Source organism: Haliaeetus leucocephalus, unplaced genomic scaffold, assembly GCF_000737465.1.
Source record: "Haliaeetus leucocephalus isolate CR32 unplaced genomic scaffold, Haliaeetus_leucocephalus-4.0 Scaffold317, whole genome shotgun sequence".
Lineage (NCBI taxonomy): Eukaryota > Metazoa > Chordata > Aves > Accipitriformes > Accipitridae > Haliaeetus > Haliaeetus leucocephalus.
Window position 1 is genome coordinate 7,877,429 of NW_010972753.1, and position 19,724 is coordinate 7,897,152.

Sequence of the window (19,724 nt, forward strand, 5' to 3'; positions counted from 1 at the left end):
TTTTAAACTCCACAGCCAAGCTCTGCAATAGCTCTTACACAGCACAAGACCTTTCTGACGGGTTCTTACTGTCACAGAAGAAAGTGGTGGTCTCTTTCTGCAATTTCAAGGAAGTTTGTGTAGCCATCTGGTTGCATGTATCATATTTTACACCTCAACTTGCCAGACAGGATGTGTTCTCCCTTTATACCACTTTTAAATGTTATCCAAGCACTCCATGCTACTTCAGAAGGACAGCTTACCCATTCCTATTTATTATCAGTTTCTGGCAAGTGCTGGCAAAGATCAACTCTTGGTGGGGAATTTTTCAGTTCTTTCCCTCAGAAGGGCCATATTTAAATCCACATAATTCTGTTTGAAACACACCTATTAAATCAGAAGAGAACATAAGCAAAATTAAAGAAACTTCTTCTGTGGAATAAAAAATATTGCTACTGAAACATAATAAGGCTCTCATCCCATACAGAGAACACTGAAATACTTGCCTTTGATTTTAATGGAAACGTGATCAGCCTTTATACTGTTAGAAAGTGGGCAAAGAGGAATTGCAAGTTGTCTAATGGAGACAGCACATGTATTATGTGAAGAGTCTTGGAGGGGTGTATTTTAATTCACCCATTACTTTTCTAAACATTGCCATGTTTGTTCTTAAAACTCCAGGGATCTTCCCTTACTCAGCCAGTTGTAATGACACTCCCTGAGCTGCTGCACACTTGTACTAGGGGTTGCTTGTCACCTCAAACTCAGAAAAAGGAATTCTGTGCTTATTAATAAATAAGGAGGTGAGAGCTTCTCAGTTTCTTTCAAAGGTTTGTTCTATTAAATACTGCTAAAATAGCAAGCCATGCATTATCAGTCATCGTCTGAATATGAAGTTTTTTTAAAATCTCGGATACATGAGTGAAACGGATAGCACTGAAATAATACAAACATGAAAAACAAACTAGCTTGAGTCCTCCCTACTCTTCAGCAAAGCACAGAGGGATGTTAGTGGTACTGTTTTAAGTCAATGCTGCTGTCTTCTTGGGTGGTAAGGGAGTAAAGCCCTTCCTCCAAATGCTTGCCTGCCCTACAGAAGTTCCCCAAATCAGTGGTTTAACTGGTGAGCCAGCTTAAACACAGACCTTTTCTTAATAAAACAACTTTTACAACACTTACATTAGATATAAAGCCCATGCCTGTGTTAAATTCTTAGCTGTGGCTGCGACAGCACCACCACTTCCCAGGCAGGACATACAGTGCTCCTCATTCACCCGGAGGAGAAGGCTAGGACAGCAGGCTACGGGTGAGCTTAAAGGACAGTCCTCTTTTGTGGCCCAGTGCTACTGCTTGGAATCTGACCATTGCTATAGGCTGGGCCTCTCACTGAAAATTTCCTCCTTCCTTGTGTTTGGGGATTTTCTCTCTTGGGGGTGGAGGAAGGGATCATTTTCACAATAAACTGATTCTTTTGCTGTCAAATTGCCTGCCCTGGAAACAAAGGGTGGCTTCTCACCTTTGTTTGAGAAACCGCACATGGTACTGAGCAGTTCAGGCAACACTACGTGGCACCATGACCCTGCTGCAGTGGCATCTGCAAGGTTTTCTGAAACTCAGGGACGTCCCAAGGTTGCTTCTGCAGACAGTGGGGGGGAGCCACAGGAGGAGGATGGCAGTGAATGGTTGAAGGCAGGACTTGAGGGAGTTCCATGTTTCATTGATGAGGGTCAATTGCCACCACAGAACTCTTCTTCCCATCTGTACTAAGCTTCCGATTTGCTGGGTGCCAAAGTAAATGAGCTATTGTGCTTGCTCAGGCAGAGCTCTGCCACTGCCCACGCTTGCCAGGGTCTCCAGGCACCCTCTGGAATCGTCCCCACTTCCAGTGGGATCTGAACACTATAAGCAGTTTTCCCATTAAGGCTGTCCTTCAACAGTAACCTTTGGTCCTAGCTATGCCTCATCTGCAGCGATGACTCTAAAAGAGGTAAGAACCTCTTAGCACTCCTTACACCATCAGTAGAGACAGGAGCACGGTCTGTGTGGCACACACTGTTGAACTTATGCTGTACCTGAATTTACAAAGTGGACTGATGTTTGATCTGTCCTTCCATCCAGTTCCACAAATTCCCTGTTCAAAGGAAAAATGCTCTGCTGATGGCAAGAAAAGCCAGTTGTTGGATTATTAAAATAACTGTCTCAACTAATGGAAGCAACTAGGAGACCAATTCAGACTGACTGAAAAGGAAAGTTGGTCTCACTTATGGCCTCAGCTCAGCATGTTTTCCTTCCCTGCTTACATAATATTTTCTCTGTCTTCCCATACGTAGTCATCTGAAATAAGCAGTTAATTAATTCATCAATAGCCTTGATCTCCAGTTCACTGTAGTTAGTCTTACAGTTTAAGACCCTCCAGGGTGCTGGGCAGCTCTGGTTTCCATTGGCCTCATCTTGATTTTGAAAACTGGAAAGGGGCTTCGGAGGGGGCATGGCACCTGGCCATATTCAGAGAATATAATTCAAGTGAGACGTCGATATGTACTGGGTCTCATCTAGTCCTCCTTCCTTCCCTGGTACATACTTGCAAAGTGTGCACACGGGCAAATGAAATACAAGTTTTCCTAAGTTTTAACCTACAATAAAAATGCTACTCTGCCTGTTCACCCCCATGCATGTCCCAGGGGGAAACCACCCTGGTTGCAAAATAGGTCTTCCTCTTTTTAGTCTTGTAAGACTTTCTCTGCTGGGTGGGGACTTTCTGCCTTTCAGTCCTCAAGTGGTGGGTTAAACCAAATTAGAAACAGAAAAACAAACAAAAAGCTGCCTGTGAAACAGAAGGTACTTTTAAACAAACAAGAAATAATGTTAAGGCCTCATTACAGCACTTTTTCTCAGGATCCTGCTCTATTTTGGAGTGTTCTTAACAAATTAATGTTGACTCTTCTTATTTTTTCAACTTTCAGTGAGTTCTTTGCAGAATTCATAGCCAGGTGTAAGCCCTGACACCTCAAACACATAGGTATATATGCTCAAAGGAAGTTAGGAGCATACATTAAGATGCTAATGTTATAAGCATTGGCAGGATTAAGATACTCACGTCTGACTGTGTACAACAGCGTCAGTTCCACAGACACAAGCCAGAGTAGTTACTTGTCAAGAACCACACATTTGTTTTTGTATTTCATACAGACCTTAGCAATCTGCTGGTCTCATTTACATTCACCACACACAAACCAGCCCAGACTAGAAGCAAAATTAATTGCAGTAGAGTGGAAAAGTACTGAGAAACTTGCTGAAAGCTTACAAATGCTTTCCAGCTCCGTTCTGCACCTCCGCTAACCCCATTCCCTCCCCTTCCACTGGTACTTTTCTGCCTGCCTAAGTGGTGTATCTCTGCCCAGCCAGCTACCACCGATTTCTCTCCGTCCATCCTCTTCTACCAATTGCTACTATCACCCCTTCACTCACCCACTCCTTCCTGCTCCCCAGCTCTGCAAGTTTCCTGAAAATCTCCAGCTCGCACAATCTTTTTGCCAATTTTGCAAGTGCTTGTGCCCACTGCAAGTGCAGGGAGAGGCACGAGGGCTTCGCTCCCAGCTCCAACCAGTGCAGTGCGCATCTTGCATAAAATGATTCATCTGCAGTCTCCTCTGTCACTACAAATAGACCAGGGCTGTAGCCACCTCTGCATTGCTCAAACACATTATATTAGTCCCTTCCTATAATATTCTCTCCCCCTGCTTAATGATTTTTATTTTAAATTCTACAATAAAGGAAATTTATGAACTGCTCTGTTCTAGCATTTCAGCATGCATGGGTCAAATTATGTACTTTTATCCCGTAAAGCATTTGACCTGCATTTGACCCTATATCTCATTTGCATTGTTCAGAAATGAGGGAAATGGCCAAAAAACTCACTCCCCCGCAAATACCCACCCACCTTGCTGAGCATTATTGTAGAGGGAGGGAGGGGAAAGGCCAGCCGAGGAGGTGTCAGACCATCTCTCCCCCTTGGAACTGATGCTTTACAATGCTGGGAACAATTTGCAAAGCAAAGTGCCTTGCAAATAGCTCTTTGGTTGATTTTGTTTTGTACTTGTAGGTCAACTGGTGTTAAGACCAGAAAGTATGCAAATACTATTCACCATGAGTTTTATGGCCTTCAGGACAAATGGACTGCAGAGACATCTTTCGTCAAGTCACTTTTGAAGTAAAGTGTTGATGCTTCTTATGCTGGTTTTGTCTTTTTACACTCCTGTGAGTTAAACTGGACAGTGCCAAAGTCCAGGGTCTGCACTGCGGCTCTGTAAGGTTTCTCTTTGAATGATGGAGAGCACTGTGAGAATTCAGGTGGAATTTTCCTGGGTGCAGAAATGGCATAGGGAAGAACTGGGACAGGGCAATTGCCATCATCTCTTTGAAGTTAACAGGCCAAAATGTAGTTGTCAATACCAGTGTTAAGAGCTGGGCATTTTGGCACAGCAAGTGTCCAGTTTCATATCACAGACTCTCCACCCTTCTAGACTGAAGAGATTTCTACCCTGTAATCTCATGCGGCCAGGGTGTAAGTGAATAACCCTGCAGGATGACCCAAGGCTGGGCAAGCAATGAAGACAGTTGCTGCTGTGGTTTTATCACCCTCTGTGCCGTTTTCTCATACTTCCCTTTCATATGTGACAACTGATGCTAGCTCAAGCCCATTTTCAGGCAGCGAATTCACACAAGCCCTCTGAGACCTTAACCTTGCTCAGACAGCAGCAAGGAAATAATCAGCAAAGACTGACAAACCAACTGTGAGAAACACTTTCTAGAGCCAATCCCCCTGAGGGGACAGAAGAGCCCTGTAGACCATCAGCAGCTACCTTCTGCCTCAAAACTATGAAAGTTCCTCTCATCTGTTAACAATTCATGAAAGACTCACTGTGATAGGGCTGCAAATGGTTAAGTAAGTACGTGGATCATTGTCCATTACTGTTGTCCATCTCACATGCATAAATTAAGCAGTCAATAGCAAAGACCTAATGCTACAAGTCAAAACAAATAATGATAAAAACAGTGTGTAAAGGACAGCAACACGAGCTGCAATGAAATACTGCTTACAGAGGACTAACCGATTCTCAGTTACCCAATATTACTTGGTATTCACTTTACAGGAAACCTCTAAAGATTATAGTCTCTGCCACAGTTATTGCTGCAGCTGGAAGTGAGCCTTTTCCCTGCCATTTCACACCCCCTGAGGCAGGCACCAAAGCCCATGTTGCACACATAGCCAGGGAATCTTGCCTCAAGTTAGTCATTGCTGGTAATTTAATGCATGTCCCAATGCCTTTATTTGCATTAATCTGTCAGACGTTCAGCTGATATCACTGGAACAGCCATGATAATGAATGAAGTGACCAATTGGGGACTGCAGGTTCATATGCTGTGTTCCCTCCCATCACTGCCTGGGGCATACCAGCAGCTTTTCCCCAGGCAACTGCTCTAAATAACAGCTCTCCTCCAGGATAACCATAGTGATATGAGTGTTGTCCTGAGTGTTGAATGACAGGGCCAATACCTTAGCATATTTAGAACATTTGCCAGTATTCCTTGTTGATAGCCTGCAAGAAGACAATATGCTATTTAAGCCCTTTATGCACTGAATCCCTCTGTAGGAATTTGTATGCCCTAAGTCCTTTCAGGGTGGTGGGGTGGCTAACTAAATTTGCAGGATGCAGGTGTCGGTGACAGATGAGAGATAAGATCTCTGTAGCAATATTTGGGGTGGGGATCTTGAGGCCAGCAGAAAGGGAACAGTAGTCATCAGAGGAGGAGATGATGAGAGCCACTATAGGAGTCTCGGCTTGTGAGGCTGGACAGGAAAACCAGCATCTTCCAACTGTTCTGCTGCAAAAAAAATCTGCATTTCTGAGGCTTGGTCAGGGAGTGATAGATACAGGCAACTTACTACTAGGAAAATTTAAGAGGTACACCTGCATTTATGTAAGTAACAGAAGCTAGCCCCGAAACCAAGAAATGATGTTCCTTTCCAGTCATTTGCAAAGACTAAGCTGTAACCCATTAAGATGGCCACTTCCCCTTTAGAAGTAACAGATGTTCTCTCCTTATTTAGCTAATGTACACAGTCATTTAATTTGTTTCAAGATGCTGGGCCTTTCCCTTCTCCCCCTACCAGTGGACAAAACCACCGTTCATTGCCAGCTAATGGGGACAGCTTTTACATGTTGTAACCGCACAAGGAAGCTGTATCAGCAGAGAAAATACTGCCGGGGCAAGCTAGAAACCGCTGCCTTATGTGCCAAGTAGGTATTTACTCCTGCCGAGGAAAGTGTCTGTGGGAAATGTTGCCCAGGACAGGCCTTTGCATATCTTGTAAATGCCACACAAGCCACAAAGGGAACCTCTCACCTTGTTTGTCTTGTTCTCCACCCAACTCAAGAATACTCTCATCTTTTAAAAAACTAATCAAAACAGTTTCTTCCTAATATAACCACCAGCCCTTCTTCTCTTCCATCTATAACTAAAAAAATTATTTTATACGATTGCCAATACTCCCATTTTCATCGTAAACCTTCTCCTGTCTGACTTCTAACTCAGTGCAACTCTCAAAATGCTGTGACTAAAGTTTCTAAGTAGGCAGATCCCTAGCCCTCTGTTGTTGTTGCCATTGACATACCAGTCAGCACCAACATGCTCAGCCACAACCTTCCTCAGAGATCTTCATCGCTGTCCTCATCTTGAGACAACTGTTGGACTCAAATTCCTCTCTAGGACCACTGGTTTTGGGGTGGCTAATACTGCTTGTGTTCCTAGGACTGCCTGTGTCCATCCATTTCTCTTCGCAGTCAAACTGAACAGCTTTCAGACAGTAGCTGGGTTTTTCTTTTATGTTTGAATAACATCCAGCATAGCTGGGCATTGTTCCCAACTTACTGTTTCTAGGTGATGCAGTAATAATAACATCATTATAATAACAATGCTACTTCTACTACTACTACTACTACTACTATTATTACGGAGAACCAGGATCACACATTCCAGTGGCTACTGTTTGAGCAATTCTTAAACTAGGTTTCCAAGCTGGGTTTATTTGTTTAATCTGTTTTCCTAAAGAAATGGGAGAGGAGCTGAGGGAATGAATGGACTACTGAAAAAGGGAGACACAGTTTTGTAAATTCAGCTGCATTTCAGGGTTGGTCCTATGAGTTGGGAGTTTGCCTCTTATTTAAATCATCTACCTATGTGGAAAATAAAAGATAAATCTGGAGCTCTGTGTTCTTTCTTAAGTTTCTGTTTCAGCTGTTGGTGTTTTCCACGCCCCTTCACATTGCCTCTCTTCTTTGCTTTTCTCCATTTCAAGTTTGGCTTATAAAAGAGAAAACATCATGCAAATTTTTACGAGATTGTACAGCCCCTTGACCAGCTCCAGTGGGTGAATGAAGGAGGCTGGCAATATATAAGACCAATTCTATTTTTAATTCCCCAACATCTGTTCAGTATCAATAGATTATCACTACTGTTGCGGTCTAATAGATGAATGGTGGTCCCGCGTCTCTTCTCAAGAGAAAGTATTTCCAATAGCAGCAAGACTGAAATTAAAAGTGTCACATATATAGTTAAGCATGCGTACAAAAAGCTTAGTTTATGAGGCCCAACAGCTAATACAAAACCAGCCGAGGCAGAAGGCGGGCAGGTGACCATCACACACACAGCTCGAAGCCGCTGCCCTAACTCCGAGTTCCCTGCGGGGAAGTAAGAAGAGGGCCTGTGGGCTATCTATCTGCTGGCCAGCAGCGACAGGCCGTTTGCAGGCTCATGTTTCCTGGAGGCTACCACAGTTTCACAGAAAACATACGTTTCAAGGGGAATGGCACAACCGTAACTGCCCGGTGCTGTTTTGTAAGAAAGTTACTGTTACGCGTTATTACTACTACTTTTAAGACTGCAGGTGGGGCGTTTCCACCTTGGCTGGTTCCCCCTGAACGCGTTTGCCTGCTTTCCCGCCACTTCTCCTCAGGGTTCCCCGCTGCCCGCAGCGGCGCGGAGCCCGGGTCCCGGGCCCTCCCTCAGGCCGGCCCCCTCTGCGGCAACAGTCGCCAAACCCCCACCCGAGGCAGGGAAGCGCCGGGCTTTTGTACCGGGAGCTCTGAAACGCGCCGGCAGTGGTGTCTGCCCCTTAGGACGGGCCCTTTCCCACCCGCGGCCCAGCCCGGCCCGGCCGCGCTCTCCCCCCGGGCCGTGACCGGCCGGCCGGGGGAACCAGGGGAGCTTCGGCCGCTCGGCACCGGGCCCCGCCCGCGCTCCCGCCTGAGGCACCGCCGGGGCTGGTGGGCTTGCCGCCGGCTGTGGGCGCGCTGCCGCCCTTACAGGCCCTGCACACCGGGTCTGTGGGGCGATGAAAGAGGCACTCGGGATGACGACGAGACAGTTCCAAAGCAACGGCAAGAAGACCTCTTTATTGTCTCTTACAGCATACTTCTGTGGTACTGAAACAGGAGCGCGTTATCTGGCTCGGCTGGGATGTTTGCCAGTCCTCAGAACACGACAGATAAACACACTTGCAAAATCCTCAATACCAGCGGCCGAGACGGCTGTGCCTGCCCGCCTCAAAAGGCGGAGGTGCGGGCAGCCTGCGCATTCTCAAGCGCTGAAGCAGCCAGCTCAGGATTTACTGCTGCTCGTAACTGGGAAATCCCTGTGGGGCGGCAGCTTAGAGTAAGCGCCCGAGGTCCAGGGCGGTCACGTCCAGCCTCGGCTAAAGCCCGACTTGCCCAGGTGAGTTAAGCGAAGGGCGGCACAGGTGGTTGCTATATCCCCCCTCCAGCGGCAGCAGGGCCACGGCCTCAGAGAGGTTTGTGTTGGCTGCCTGTGGAGCGATTCATGAAGCCCAAACTGGAAAGCATGGATTCGCCAGCTGCTACTCCAATGCAGCCAAAATTTTGCACAACCTCCCCCCCCCCAAACCCCAAACCCCACCAAAAAAATCTAAAACAAAAGAAAAACCCAAAACAATAACAAACAAACAAACAAAAAAACCCAAACCCGAGGCAATTGCTTAGGTTTGCTTAAGATGCCAAAGCAACTGTACAAAGAGAAAGGCTTGAAAGATTTCAGCACTGACCCCTAAGCCTCAGCTGATCCAGACCTAAACCTGAAATTAAAACTACTCAGTTTCTTCCCTTCCAAAGCTAGCTTTTGCAAAGTTGTTCCCTACAAACAATCATTTCAGCTGTTGTTCAGGGGACCGATAATGAGTGCCATGAAATAGGCAACTAGAATTTGTTCACAACATTAGCAGACCATCTAACTACAACTATGGTTACAGTTCATCTAAGATTAATTTCCTAACATGTTCAACTCAGACATGAACACGATATAGCTATTACAGCACCAATCGGTGAGGTCCTTACATATTTTTGAAGACATTTCAAACTAACAAATGACATCACTCAAAACCCTGCAGTAGATTCTTGTGTGATTTGGTCAGACCAGTTCCAATAGTCACTGTAGAAGACCACACAGAAAACAAACCCTGAAGTTATTGCCTGAGATTGGATAAAGTCGTGACTGCCTCAAGTGGAGTGCTGTGAGTGGCAATAAAGGCAGTCACATCCTTGCTGTTACCTAGCCCTCTCACTTCTGCTGGCTAGTATCTAAATGCTAAATTGTATTATCTCTGGCCAGGATATCTGTTTGTATGAACGTTGTCGGAACCCTTGTTTTGATACCCAGACATCGCTGAAGTGGAAATAAGCAACAAGAGATGAAATTCTAAATGAACAAAATTATCCATGTATGACTCAAAATTGTGAGAGAAGTGGATAAATAGAAGGGATGAACATACCTATAAATGTATGTATAATATATGTCTGTGTGACAGGGTATATATATAAAGATCACCCTTGTTTTTGTCAAACAAGGACTTCACTTCATTCATCCCCCTCTCCCCCAACCTCTAATTTTACCCGGATGGTCACGAACAAGCACTGAATAAAGGCTGCCTCAAAAACTTCAGTAAACTCTACAGGAACAGACAGCAGAGAATGTTTAACTTCTTCCTAAGGTGTTTACAGCTATGATGGGGGGTTTTGCAGATATGATGATGTTTCTGATTTAGGAGGTGCTGTTCAGAAATTATTCTGATTATATCCAATATAGGCCTACGAGGAGGAGAACCTGCTGACTAGAAAGAAGTTTGAGTGTCTTGCAGCTGAGCCACCTAGTCCATCTCACCACCTTCCCCTGGGGATGGGAGATTTTAATGGCTGTGATTCTGAACTCCACGTGGTCTCTACACTGTGAAGCTACGTAAGCATAGATTACAAACTCTATAATTAACTTACGGATACGGTAGAACCATCTATTTAAAATGGTAGTGTCACTACAAAACTTGCCTTTCTGTCTCTTTTCCTTCATTCACTTGTGCTATGTGGCCCCGGTACCTTCTTTGCATGAGACAGTAACCACTAAGTGCCTGACAGAAACCATAGTGACCAGTGAGGTGTGTTTCTGTAAGCCTGATTCTCCTTTTCAAGTCATTTTAGGTCAGTCAGTGGGATGGGAGTTACAGGGGTGTTTGTAGCTGTCACTCTAGCACTACTCTGTTCCCTTTTAGAAAACTTTTACATAACAAATAAAGCTGCTGTCACAGTATGTTTCCTGTGTTTAAGAACAGATGTTTGCTGGAATATAGGAGCTAAAACCTCCGGGTACTTGACAGTGATTTAGACTCATTGGAGTGCCTCGGCAGGCATGCGGTGTTTGGCTGCAGCCTTCTTTCCATTGTGGGGGGAAGAGAGAAACCATTCCACCTACAAGCCAATGTCCACAGACCCCTTACCTGGCATAGACCCAACAGGCTAGAGTAGCTCACATGGAACATGATCTAAACATGATAGCATAGCTTTGGAGCCACTTTGCAACTGGGTTTATTGCTGCATTTACAGAACACCACATCTGAGCCAAGATACTCCCCGAGAGACAAACTGGTGCTGGCTTTGAGCTGGGAGCATCCTGCAGATACACAGGCAGAACTTCCTAGCTCAGGATATTTGATGGGGAGGTTTGGTCTGGCTCCTTGCTTGTATGACACCGTGACTGCGCTAAAAAATCCCTCTCTGAATTAAATGGGAACAAAATGACCTGGTCAGACTGTACCAGAGGCAGTGCAGTGCATCTCAATGATCAGGTAAGAATTTTTGTTACAGGATCTGCTGCCTGAACAAAACCCTGCTTTCTCTATAAGGCAGCTACTCTACTAATGCATACAGGCTACCAGTAGTTCATGTTCTCTCTTTTATGGTGTATTTAAAATATCGGTGCTCTGACATTCATGTCCAGCTCTAAATACGCTTGCTACAAGCTGGGATTTCAGTGGCTTCTGTGAGGTGCTTTAGATTGCATAAATCTAAATTGAACATACCAGGATTGTACTCATTTCATGGATCAAGTCGAGTGTAACAGGAAGACAGTCATCGGAAAGGCAACAAGTTACTGACAGACATCTGGCAGGCAATGAAAAGGAAAGTCATGAATCTGCTCCTTTACTTTCCCTTTCACACTCTTCTGTTTAGATTAACAAAATCTGCATGGGAAAAATCATGAAATCATATGTAGAAACATATAGTTCCACATATACGGGCTATACCTTAATGCAAACTCTTCTGTCCCATTAATGAAGACCCCCATTGTTAACAATAACTCATCCTCCCGATTGCAACAACTAAGAAAACATTATATTGATAGAAAATACTATTGAAATGTTGTTGTGGGTTTTCATATTCTGCAATTCAGTTTTATCCTTCAAAACAAGCTACTTGGAAATGCAACTAATGGTATTCAGCATTTGTTTTGAGAGCTATATTAAATACAAGTAGCTGTTTGTACCCACAGAGGATGGGGAAAAGAAAGACAGGAAAGAAGTTAAACTCACTAGGATACAATGGAGAATGAAAATACTTTTCCCCGAGTTTCTTAATAACCTTTCTGGACTAACAAAACTTTAACTTGCATCATCAAGACAAACAGTAAGAGGAACAGTAGACAACAGGTGTAAGAAATTAGGCCAAGTCTGGGAACTAGCCTTTGACAAGGTCTTGTCCCTAAAATGCACACACAACTTCAATAAATTTCCCAAGTTCTCACTACTGTATACAAGGGAAGGAAAGCAAGAGGAGTATTTTTCTCAGTTCCTATTTATATTGATCAAGAACACAAGGCAAAAATACAACTAAGGCAAAACTTTATTTTTTTTTTTTTGTAGAAAGAAAAATGAAGCAGTCTTATAATTAAGCCATATTTTCGAGGTTTCTTCTGCAGCAGAACCTTCACCAAGCCTCACTAAACTGACAGTCTTACTCAGTGCATCTTGTTTTCAAGTAAAGCAAAAATCCCAAATGAGATTACAAGTGGCTATTTGGAATATTTCTTCTGACCATGGCACCCAAATGCCCATTAAAGGGGGGATAACAGCCACCACTATTTTTACTCACCCACTTCTTAAACTGTATCAATCGTACCAAACCTTTTTCCAGTTGCTACCCCACTTATTTTTTCACTTTGCACAATCCCAAATATTAGTGAAACTACTGCATTTTTGTCAGTTCCACAACTCGGCTCTTGGATGCTGGCACCTAGTTCAGAAACTGCTGTCCTAACCCAAATTAATGTTAAATTATTATACATTTGAAGGTCAGTACAACGTACACATACATCTTCACGCTACACTTGCCTGTTAGGCAAATGCAATATTACAGTATTAATGTTACTTGCACTTAAGTAAAAGCGGTATTCTTATTTGTCTGCAAAGCAAGAGATTTTGAATGGTATTGTGAATTACATGTATACGTGTTCCTTCTGTAGTCTCATACTAGCAATATGTATACACAATTTAAGCAATGAAATGGTTTTTAGCTTGTTCTGTGTACAGGACACTTGCTACATGCCCTAATAGTCAGTTATCTGAAAAAAAAACCAAACCAACCAAAACCAAAAACCCAAACAAAACTGTGTAGTAGTGCTTTAATATTCATTTGTTAAAATCCAAAACAGCCTTATGTTAGCTGTTAGGTAGTTACCAGTCTCTTCCAAAGACACGGAGTAATAGAGAAAAAATTCTATCCTTAAGCAGCATCTGAGAAAACAACTTAATGTAGCTGCCACTTAGTGGCAGCAATCATTTAGGCATTTTTGGTATTGATACATCTCTTTGTCATATAATTTGTGCATTAATCAACAAAAATGTAGGCCCCAATCCAGCAAATACTTGCATGTGTGCAAATGCTTTTCTTCCACGTGGAATATTTCAAGTTAAGACTCATCAGATGAGCAAAATTAAGAACTTGCATAAATCTTTACAAGAGGGGAATTCTTAATGCATAAAACTTAACTGTATTATTTCACAGGACTAAGATCCAATTCTAGATTTAGAGAATGTAGGAAACACTCCTATAAAGAACAGATATGTTGCTTTAAGATAAATGCTTCCAAACCCAACAAGAGCCATTAGAAATGTGTGTGCCTCCTCTCTGAACACTGTAATCCTACTTGGAGTAATGTGGGTCCAGTCTTGTTGCCCTAGCTCCTGGCTACTGCATGAGGAATCAATAAAGTGCTTGTCACAAATTCCGCAGCTGTGGAATAAAATAAAATTTAAGTACCTTCAGAATGTTTTCAGATTTATAAACTATGAATTAAGGGCTGATGTCTGATCCCAGCATGTTTCCCTGAATTGATAACAATTATTACGTTCTTCATTCTGAAGATAAATTAGAATTCTGCTAGGACTAGGTAGATTTCACCTTTATCCCAGTGAAGTCACCTTCTACCTCCAGGGGAAAAGCTTAACTGGATTTTATTTCAATGTAAATGTTCATGCTTGACCAAAATGTGATGCTCATGCAATTTCACAAGCACCAGCATTCAATGTGACAGTTAGCTTTGTTTAGTCAAACATGAAGCACCAGTATTGTTTACAGTATATCCATTCTGAATTGTGTTTATAATTTGTTCCCAAATGCACCATAATCCTGAGAAGTCTTGCTTGCCCTTTGACCTTTCCTTTGATGGGGTTTGTTCCTCTTGAATAAAGTATCTTTGATATTAGCTTTGATATAAATTGTATTGATCTTTGTGGCATCTTCTCATTAACATACTTCTGAATATTTAAATTACTAAAACTTTCTCTTTAGATAGATACATACATATATTTTAAACTTTTTGCTAGCTTTCAGATAATTAATCTATGAGAACTGGCTTAGACTCTATGCTCTCTGTAGAGAGCTTCTGTATGCTCCTCATACAAAAACAAATGATGGTTTGAAATATCTAGCCATGTGTTTGGATGATTTTTTTTTTTTTAAAGGCTTCGGTGTTGCTTATATTTATCTTCCAGTCAGCTACAGGATAATAGCAACAGCAAACACATTGACAATGCAGTTCATTGTTCGGTTTTCCCATCTCACTGTGCAGGTTCCTAGAAGAGATTATTACAAAATTAAAATAGAATGCCAGTATCTTTACTACATTCACTTTATTGCAGTGTAAATTATGTCTAATTAGTATGAATAATTCAGCTATGATTTAAGGTAAATACTATTATGTCATCTTGGCTATAAATGGACTACACTCCTCAAAACATTTTCATTAACTTGTAAATTGTTTACTGCCTAACATGAGCCTTGTATGCTTAAGACAGTTTCCAGGAAAACACAATTTCAGTATCTCTCTTTAAAAGCTGGACTTGCAAAAATCCTTGAAAATCTCATACTGAAATTGGCAAGATAATTAGAGGAGAAATCAGAAAAAAGACTAGATCAAATACATTCTCATGTATTTACCTTCTGTAATTTTTCCTCTTCTACTGTATTAAGGCCTTACAAGCCAAGGAAACATGAAGATTAAACTGCACTTGTCTACTTACCTTCATTTTATGATTTTTTTTTTTTTTTTACCGTTGGTTGACTTTCTAATGCCATCTCTATTTTAAAGTTAAATCTTGGTACCCTCTTCTAAAAAGACCTTTCTGAGTCTGTGACAGACATAAGATTATTTTAATCTTGTTTCCCCATGATACTTTGAACCTGGGAAAAAATGCATTTAGAACTAATTTAGAAGCAGTAAAACATATCCAAGGCCTGGCTGATAGTTAAGCAACTGAAACACATACTGTTAGTCAAACTATTTCTGTCAAAGTTCTGTCCTCCTCCCAAGTAGTGCTGCCCCCTTACAGCAGACAGGCAGATATGTTTAGGAGTACCCACTTGCATTTACTTCGAGCAATGTTTTACTACCTCTTCAACTAATCTATGGTCACTGACGAGGATTGAATGTTTTGACTCTTGTTTCAGAATGAAGGCATTTCTACTCCTGCTTCTCATAATTTACAAAGCAATCGCTCTTAATGCAGGCACCAACTGCTAATAAAATATTTCTGCTGGGATTGTAAACAAGCATCTATTCCTGGAAGCTACTGCTTCTACAATCACTCTTGAAAATGTTCAACCTAACTATTACAACTGAGCATTAAGTGACATTTCTTTTACTACAAATTTTTAATCTGAGTGAGGAAAGTTACCATCAGTTGTAGTATCCCAGAAGCATGAGCTTGCTGTGTGAAGACCAGCTCCACTCTTCTGCATCACCGCACAGGTTACTGCAAGATACAGTCATAAAATCAAGGAATTAATTATTAAAGCAGAAGAGGTGAATCATTCGGTACTTCTGAACTCAAGCCTGCGTAACATTTTCAAATGGCTAGCAGATGGCATTCAGCTAAATCAAAACCTTTTTTGAAACCCTCCTCGCCCCCAGTATTTTCCTCAAGAACTTGGTATCCATTTCACTATTATTTTTACTTGCATAAAGACAATGGGTTTAACAAAATCCTTGCTAATAGGATTATGTTTTTTATCTTTTAAACTACTTAGATATGGCTTGTGTCATGTGCACCTCAGAACGGGACTGCAGGTGCTGTCCTCACAGGCACAGCAGAAGTTGCACTTGATGAGAGCTCTTTCCCAAAAGTACTGGCTGACTGCTCCCTGAAACCACATTCTAGTAACAGGCAGCATTTCTAGACTGACCTGCAATGGCCACAAAAGCAGGGACAATCTGAATCCAAGAGTTTCAAAACAGAACACAGTGCAAACACTTGCTATTACATCAACGCTCCGCAAAAGGACCAAAGTGGGTTAAACTGCTACTTATTTCCATTTCCCTTCCACAGACGTGCATATAATGGGACATGACTTAGCGTACAGGACTAAAGTCTTTCAAATGTCCGTATTTACAGGGAGCTTAATCCTACTGAAAATTTTATTTAAGATAAGCAATTATTTCCTGAAGTGATACCAACAAGTTGATATTATTGTTTTGGGGTTGCTTAACAGTCATGAAAGACTGTGTAACATGTCATCTTCTGTGCTAAGTGTTGCTAGCATGCTTAGCCCAGGTGAAACTGCCATGGTTTTACCACAGGTATTACTAAAAATCTACATAATGAAAGAGTTCAGGTATCTGCTCTGCTTTGTTTACTGTTTAAAACTTTCTATTGAATATAGCTCTGCATTCAAATGAACCTTTCAGCAATTATTTATTGTGATTGTATGTGGTAAGAGTATGACTGCTTGTACTTACCAATGTACTTGTATGTTTTTCCGAGTTTTACCAGATGTGTCAGCGACTGTTCTACTATAGCAGCAGTCCACTGGTTGACTTTGTTGTGATTATAATCCGCCTTGCCTAAAACACTTTCTATGCACTAAAATAGAGGGGAAAAAAATAGTTACAGTAAACATACTTCAAAACGTAGAGGTTTAAAATGTCTTGCATAATCTGAGGAATTTTATCTGGCAATTGGATTACTTTAAATCACTTGAGCTCATCAGTATCAGTTGCTGAATGGGAAGAAAAATGATCCATCTCAGAAACTTATTTTTAGTACATATTTACCACATTATTACACAGAGAAAAATGAGGCTCTGAGTGAACATTTCTTGTAGAAAAGACCTTAGCCATACGCTTTAAGCACCAAGTTTTAAGTGAATGGATCTATTTACCAGTGAAGATACTAGCACATCCCACTGTTCCTAATGACTGCCTACTCCAGCTTGGCTTTCCAAAGCTACTGTAATGGAAATGGTACTACTCAAATCAATAATGTCAGCTTAGGCTGGCCAACATTTCAGAGCCTGTGAGCAATATACCAAAATCTTTAGAGGTAGAGCGACAACAGTGAAATGCATACCCTAGCTTAAAAGATGAGGAAGATATGAGAGAAAGAGAGATACTCAAGGGTCATATCTTGCAGCACAAGAAGTATCTGAACTGCTGAAAATTGCATGTTCTCCCACAGCTACAGATTGGCCAACCCTTGTTTAAACTTACTGAACAGAAAGTCTCCTCTCAAACTGTAACTCTTAAACTGCATTCTCATGTGCTGATGTATACTTCTTAAAATTGAGAAATTCAGTTAAGAAATGCTTACCTGGAAAAGGTAAGTAAAATAAAACCACGTTCTCCTCTGATTCAGTAAGATGAATCCCACGCACTAACCACCCACTAACAGGCTGCGTAAGAGACTTGTGCCCCGGATCTTAAAAAGCCCGATTAGTTCTGATCACAGTGTATAAAGCTGGACGAAGGACTCAATGGGAACAAACATTCACAAAACAGAAGACCAAAGAGGGACAACAAGATCCCTCAGGGATTTTGGTCCTTCCAGAAATGTACCCAGCTCCTCAGCTCTGGTTAAGCTTTCAATCGGAGGCAGAAATGCTTGGCTTTACTCCCAGCGTCTGCAGACTCTGTCATACCGTATTTGACCTTTCAAGGCAGGAACGGTTACATAAAGGGTTGAATTGTTGTTTATCTGATGCCCGAGAGCTTGCTGTTGTGTACTGGAGCAGTTCTGAAAGTGCAGCCCTTTCCCTTCCCGACAGGGCAGGTGGGAAAGGACCTGCAGAGCCCCTCTAGGAATTCCTTGCTCAAAATGGTATTTCCCTGCAAAACCTGACAACACCTGTATGCCACAGGCTCTTCATTAATCACTTTCCAGTTACTAGGTATTTAATTTAGACCATCAGGCTACTCACTTTCAGCCTGCTCTTTTTGTGTAAAAATTGTTTTTCAAAGCATTGCTAGAATAATGAGTTTATGTAGTACAACCTCCTGCTCAAAACAAGGCTAACTTCCAAGTTTGATCAAGTTGTGCAAGGCCTTGTCCAGTCGAGTTTTAAAAATCTCTAAGGATGGAGACTCCACAAGCTCGCCCTGCAACCCCTCTAGTGATTAACTACTCTCTAGCTGGATAAAGGCGGGGGGGGGGAGATTTGGAGTGAATTTCCCTTGCAATTTGTGACTGCTGCCCCTTGTCTTTCCACTGTAATACAAATTCTGTCTCTCTCTTCTCTCATCCACCTTCTCTTTAGGTAGTTGAAGACAACAACTAGATGAAGCTTAGAGCAGCTCCAGATGAAACTCTGTCTTTATCTGATAAAAGTAATACTTTCATATAAGATTGAATTTATCTGGGACAGTCAACGAAAGTAACTGCTTTCAGTATAGTGCAAGGTAAGGTAAAGAATTTCTTTGAAATACAACTGTTAGCTAAAACCTACCTCCTTAACTATGTTGTGGGCCTCATCAGCATTGAAGATCATCTGTAATAAAAATTAATTATTATTATTTGATAGAAAAGTAAACAAGTGATGCAGTTTTACTCTAAGTAACACGTAATGATCAAGCCCTGTGGCTGGTTATTTGCATTGTGTAGTCTGTTCGTATAACGCTAAAATCTTCCTTTTTTTCCCCAGCACCATACATACGTTACTTAGTGTGGTTTTGCTAGTCATATTTGAGTGGGTCCAAAAAGCTCAGTCCTCTGTGAGCTTGGAAGCAGGTTCAATTTACACTTTCTGTAACGTTTAAATTCCACCACTGTCTGTGCTTGTCATGGGAATATTCTCCAAGACAAAAAGTTAAATGGCAGATCTTCTCCTCTGGGTCTTAGCCTGGGTTTTTACTGGAGTCACGGATTTACTAAGCCATGGGTTGCATCTTGCTGCCAAATGGTAACACAAAGTTTTGCAACCCTGGTATCAAAAAGACTGGTTGCCACAGTCATTACCTTACCCAAGTAACTTTCTCAAGTGCAGAAAAATCTTGCAAGCTTCGATGCCTCCTATTTTCTGCTCATTCCTACCCATCAGCATTTAGCTCGGCTTCCAAAGGAAACACGGCACGCACGGTTGTGCCATCTGCCTCTTCACAGCGACTAATTTCAAACACTTGGGCACGGACAGAAACCTCAAGGGCAATAATGTCTCTACGAGCATTTTTTTTTTTTTAAGGAAAACTGGTGGCTGGAGACCGGCTGGAAGGCCCGTGGGCAGGGAAAGGCTCCTCAGTTCTGGCAGGCAGGGATCAGCCTGCAGCGCAGACCGGGCCCAGCACTTGTAGGTTGTTGGGTTTTTTAGGGTTTTTTTTTTTTCCTTCCAGGGGTGAGACAAGAAAAATGGCCGCAAACCGAGAGCACCGGGGCGGGCGGCAGCACCCCCCAACCCCGCTTCCACTTCCCCTCGCACGAACTTCCAGCTCCCAGCGCTGGAACAGGCTCTCCGAAGACCGCGGGCAGCCCCGAGCCGGGCCCCCAGGTACCGCACGACCCCCGAGGGTGCCCGAAAGGACGGGGAACCGCAGGTCCCCGCTCACAACCCGCCCGTACAACTGCCGCCTGCCACCGGCCC

The 19,724-nt window shown here is 42.5% G+C and overlaps 1 protein-coding gene across 1 annotated transcript; it reads right to left on the bottom strand.

The window, feature by feature from the left end:
- Positions 1 to 14,310: 14,310 nt before the first annotated feature.
- DYNLT3 (dynein, light chain, Tctex-type 3) lies at positions 14,311 to 19,642 on the bottom strand. The gene is made up of 5 exons (XM_010571339.1): positions 19,111 to 19,642; positions 18,597 to 18,638; positions 16,615 to 16,738; positions 15,554 to 15,631; positions 14,311 to 14,452 (listed from the first exon to the last, which is right to left on the bottom strand). Exons 2-5 carry the CDS (start codon positions 18,636 to 18,638, stop codon positions 14,376 to 14,378), a joined length of 321 nt encoding a protein of 106 aa, XP_010569641.1. The 5' UTR covers positions 19,111 to 19,642; the 3' UTR covers positions 14,311 to 14,375.
- Between the last annotated feature and the right edge of the window lie 82 nt (positions 19,643 to 19,724).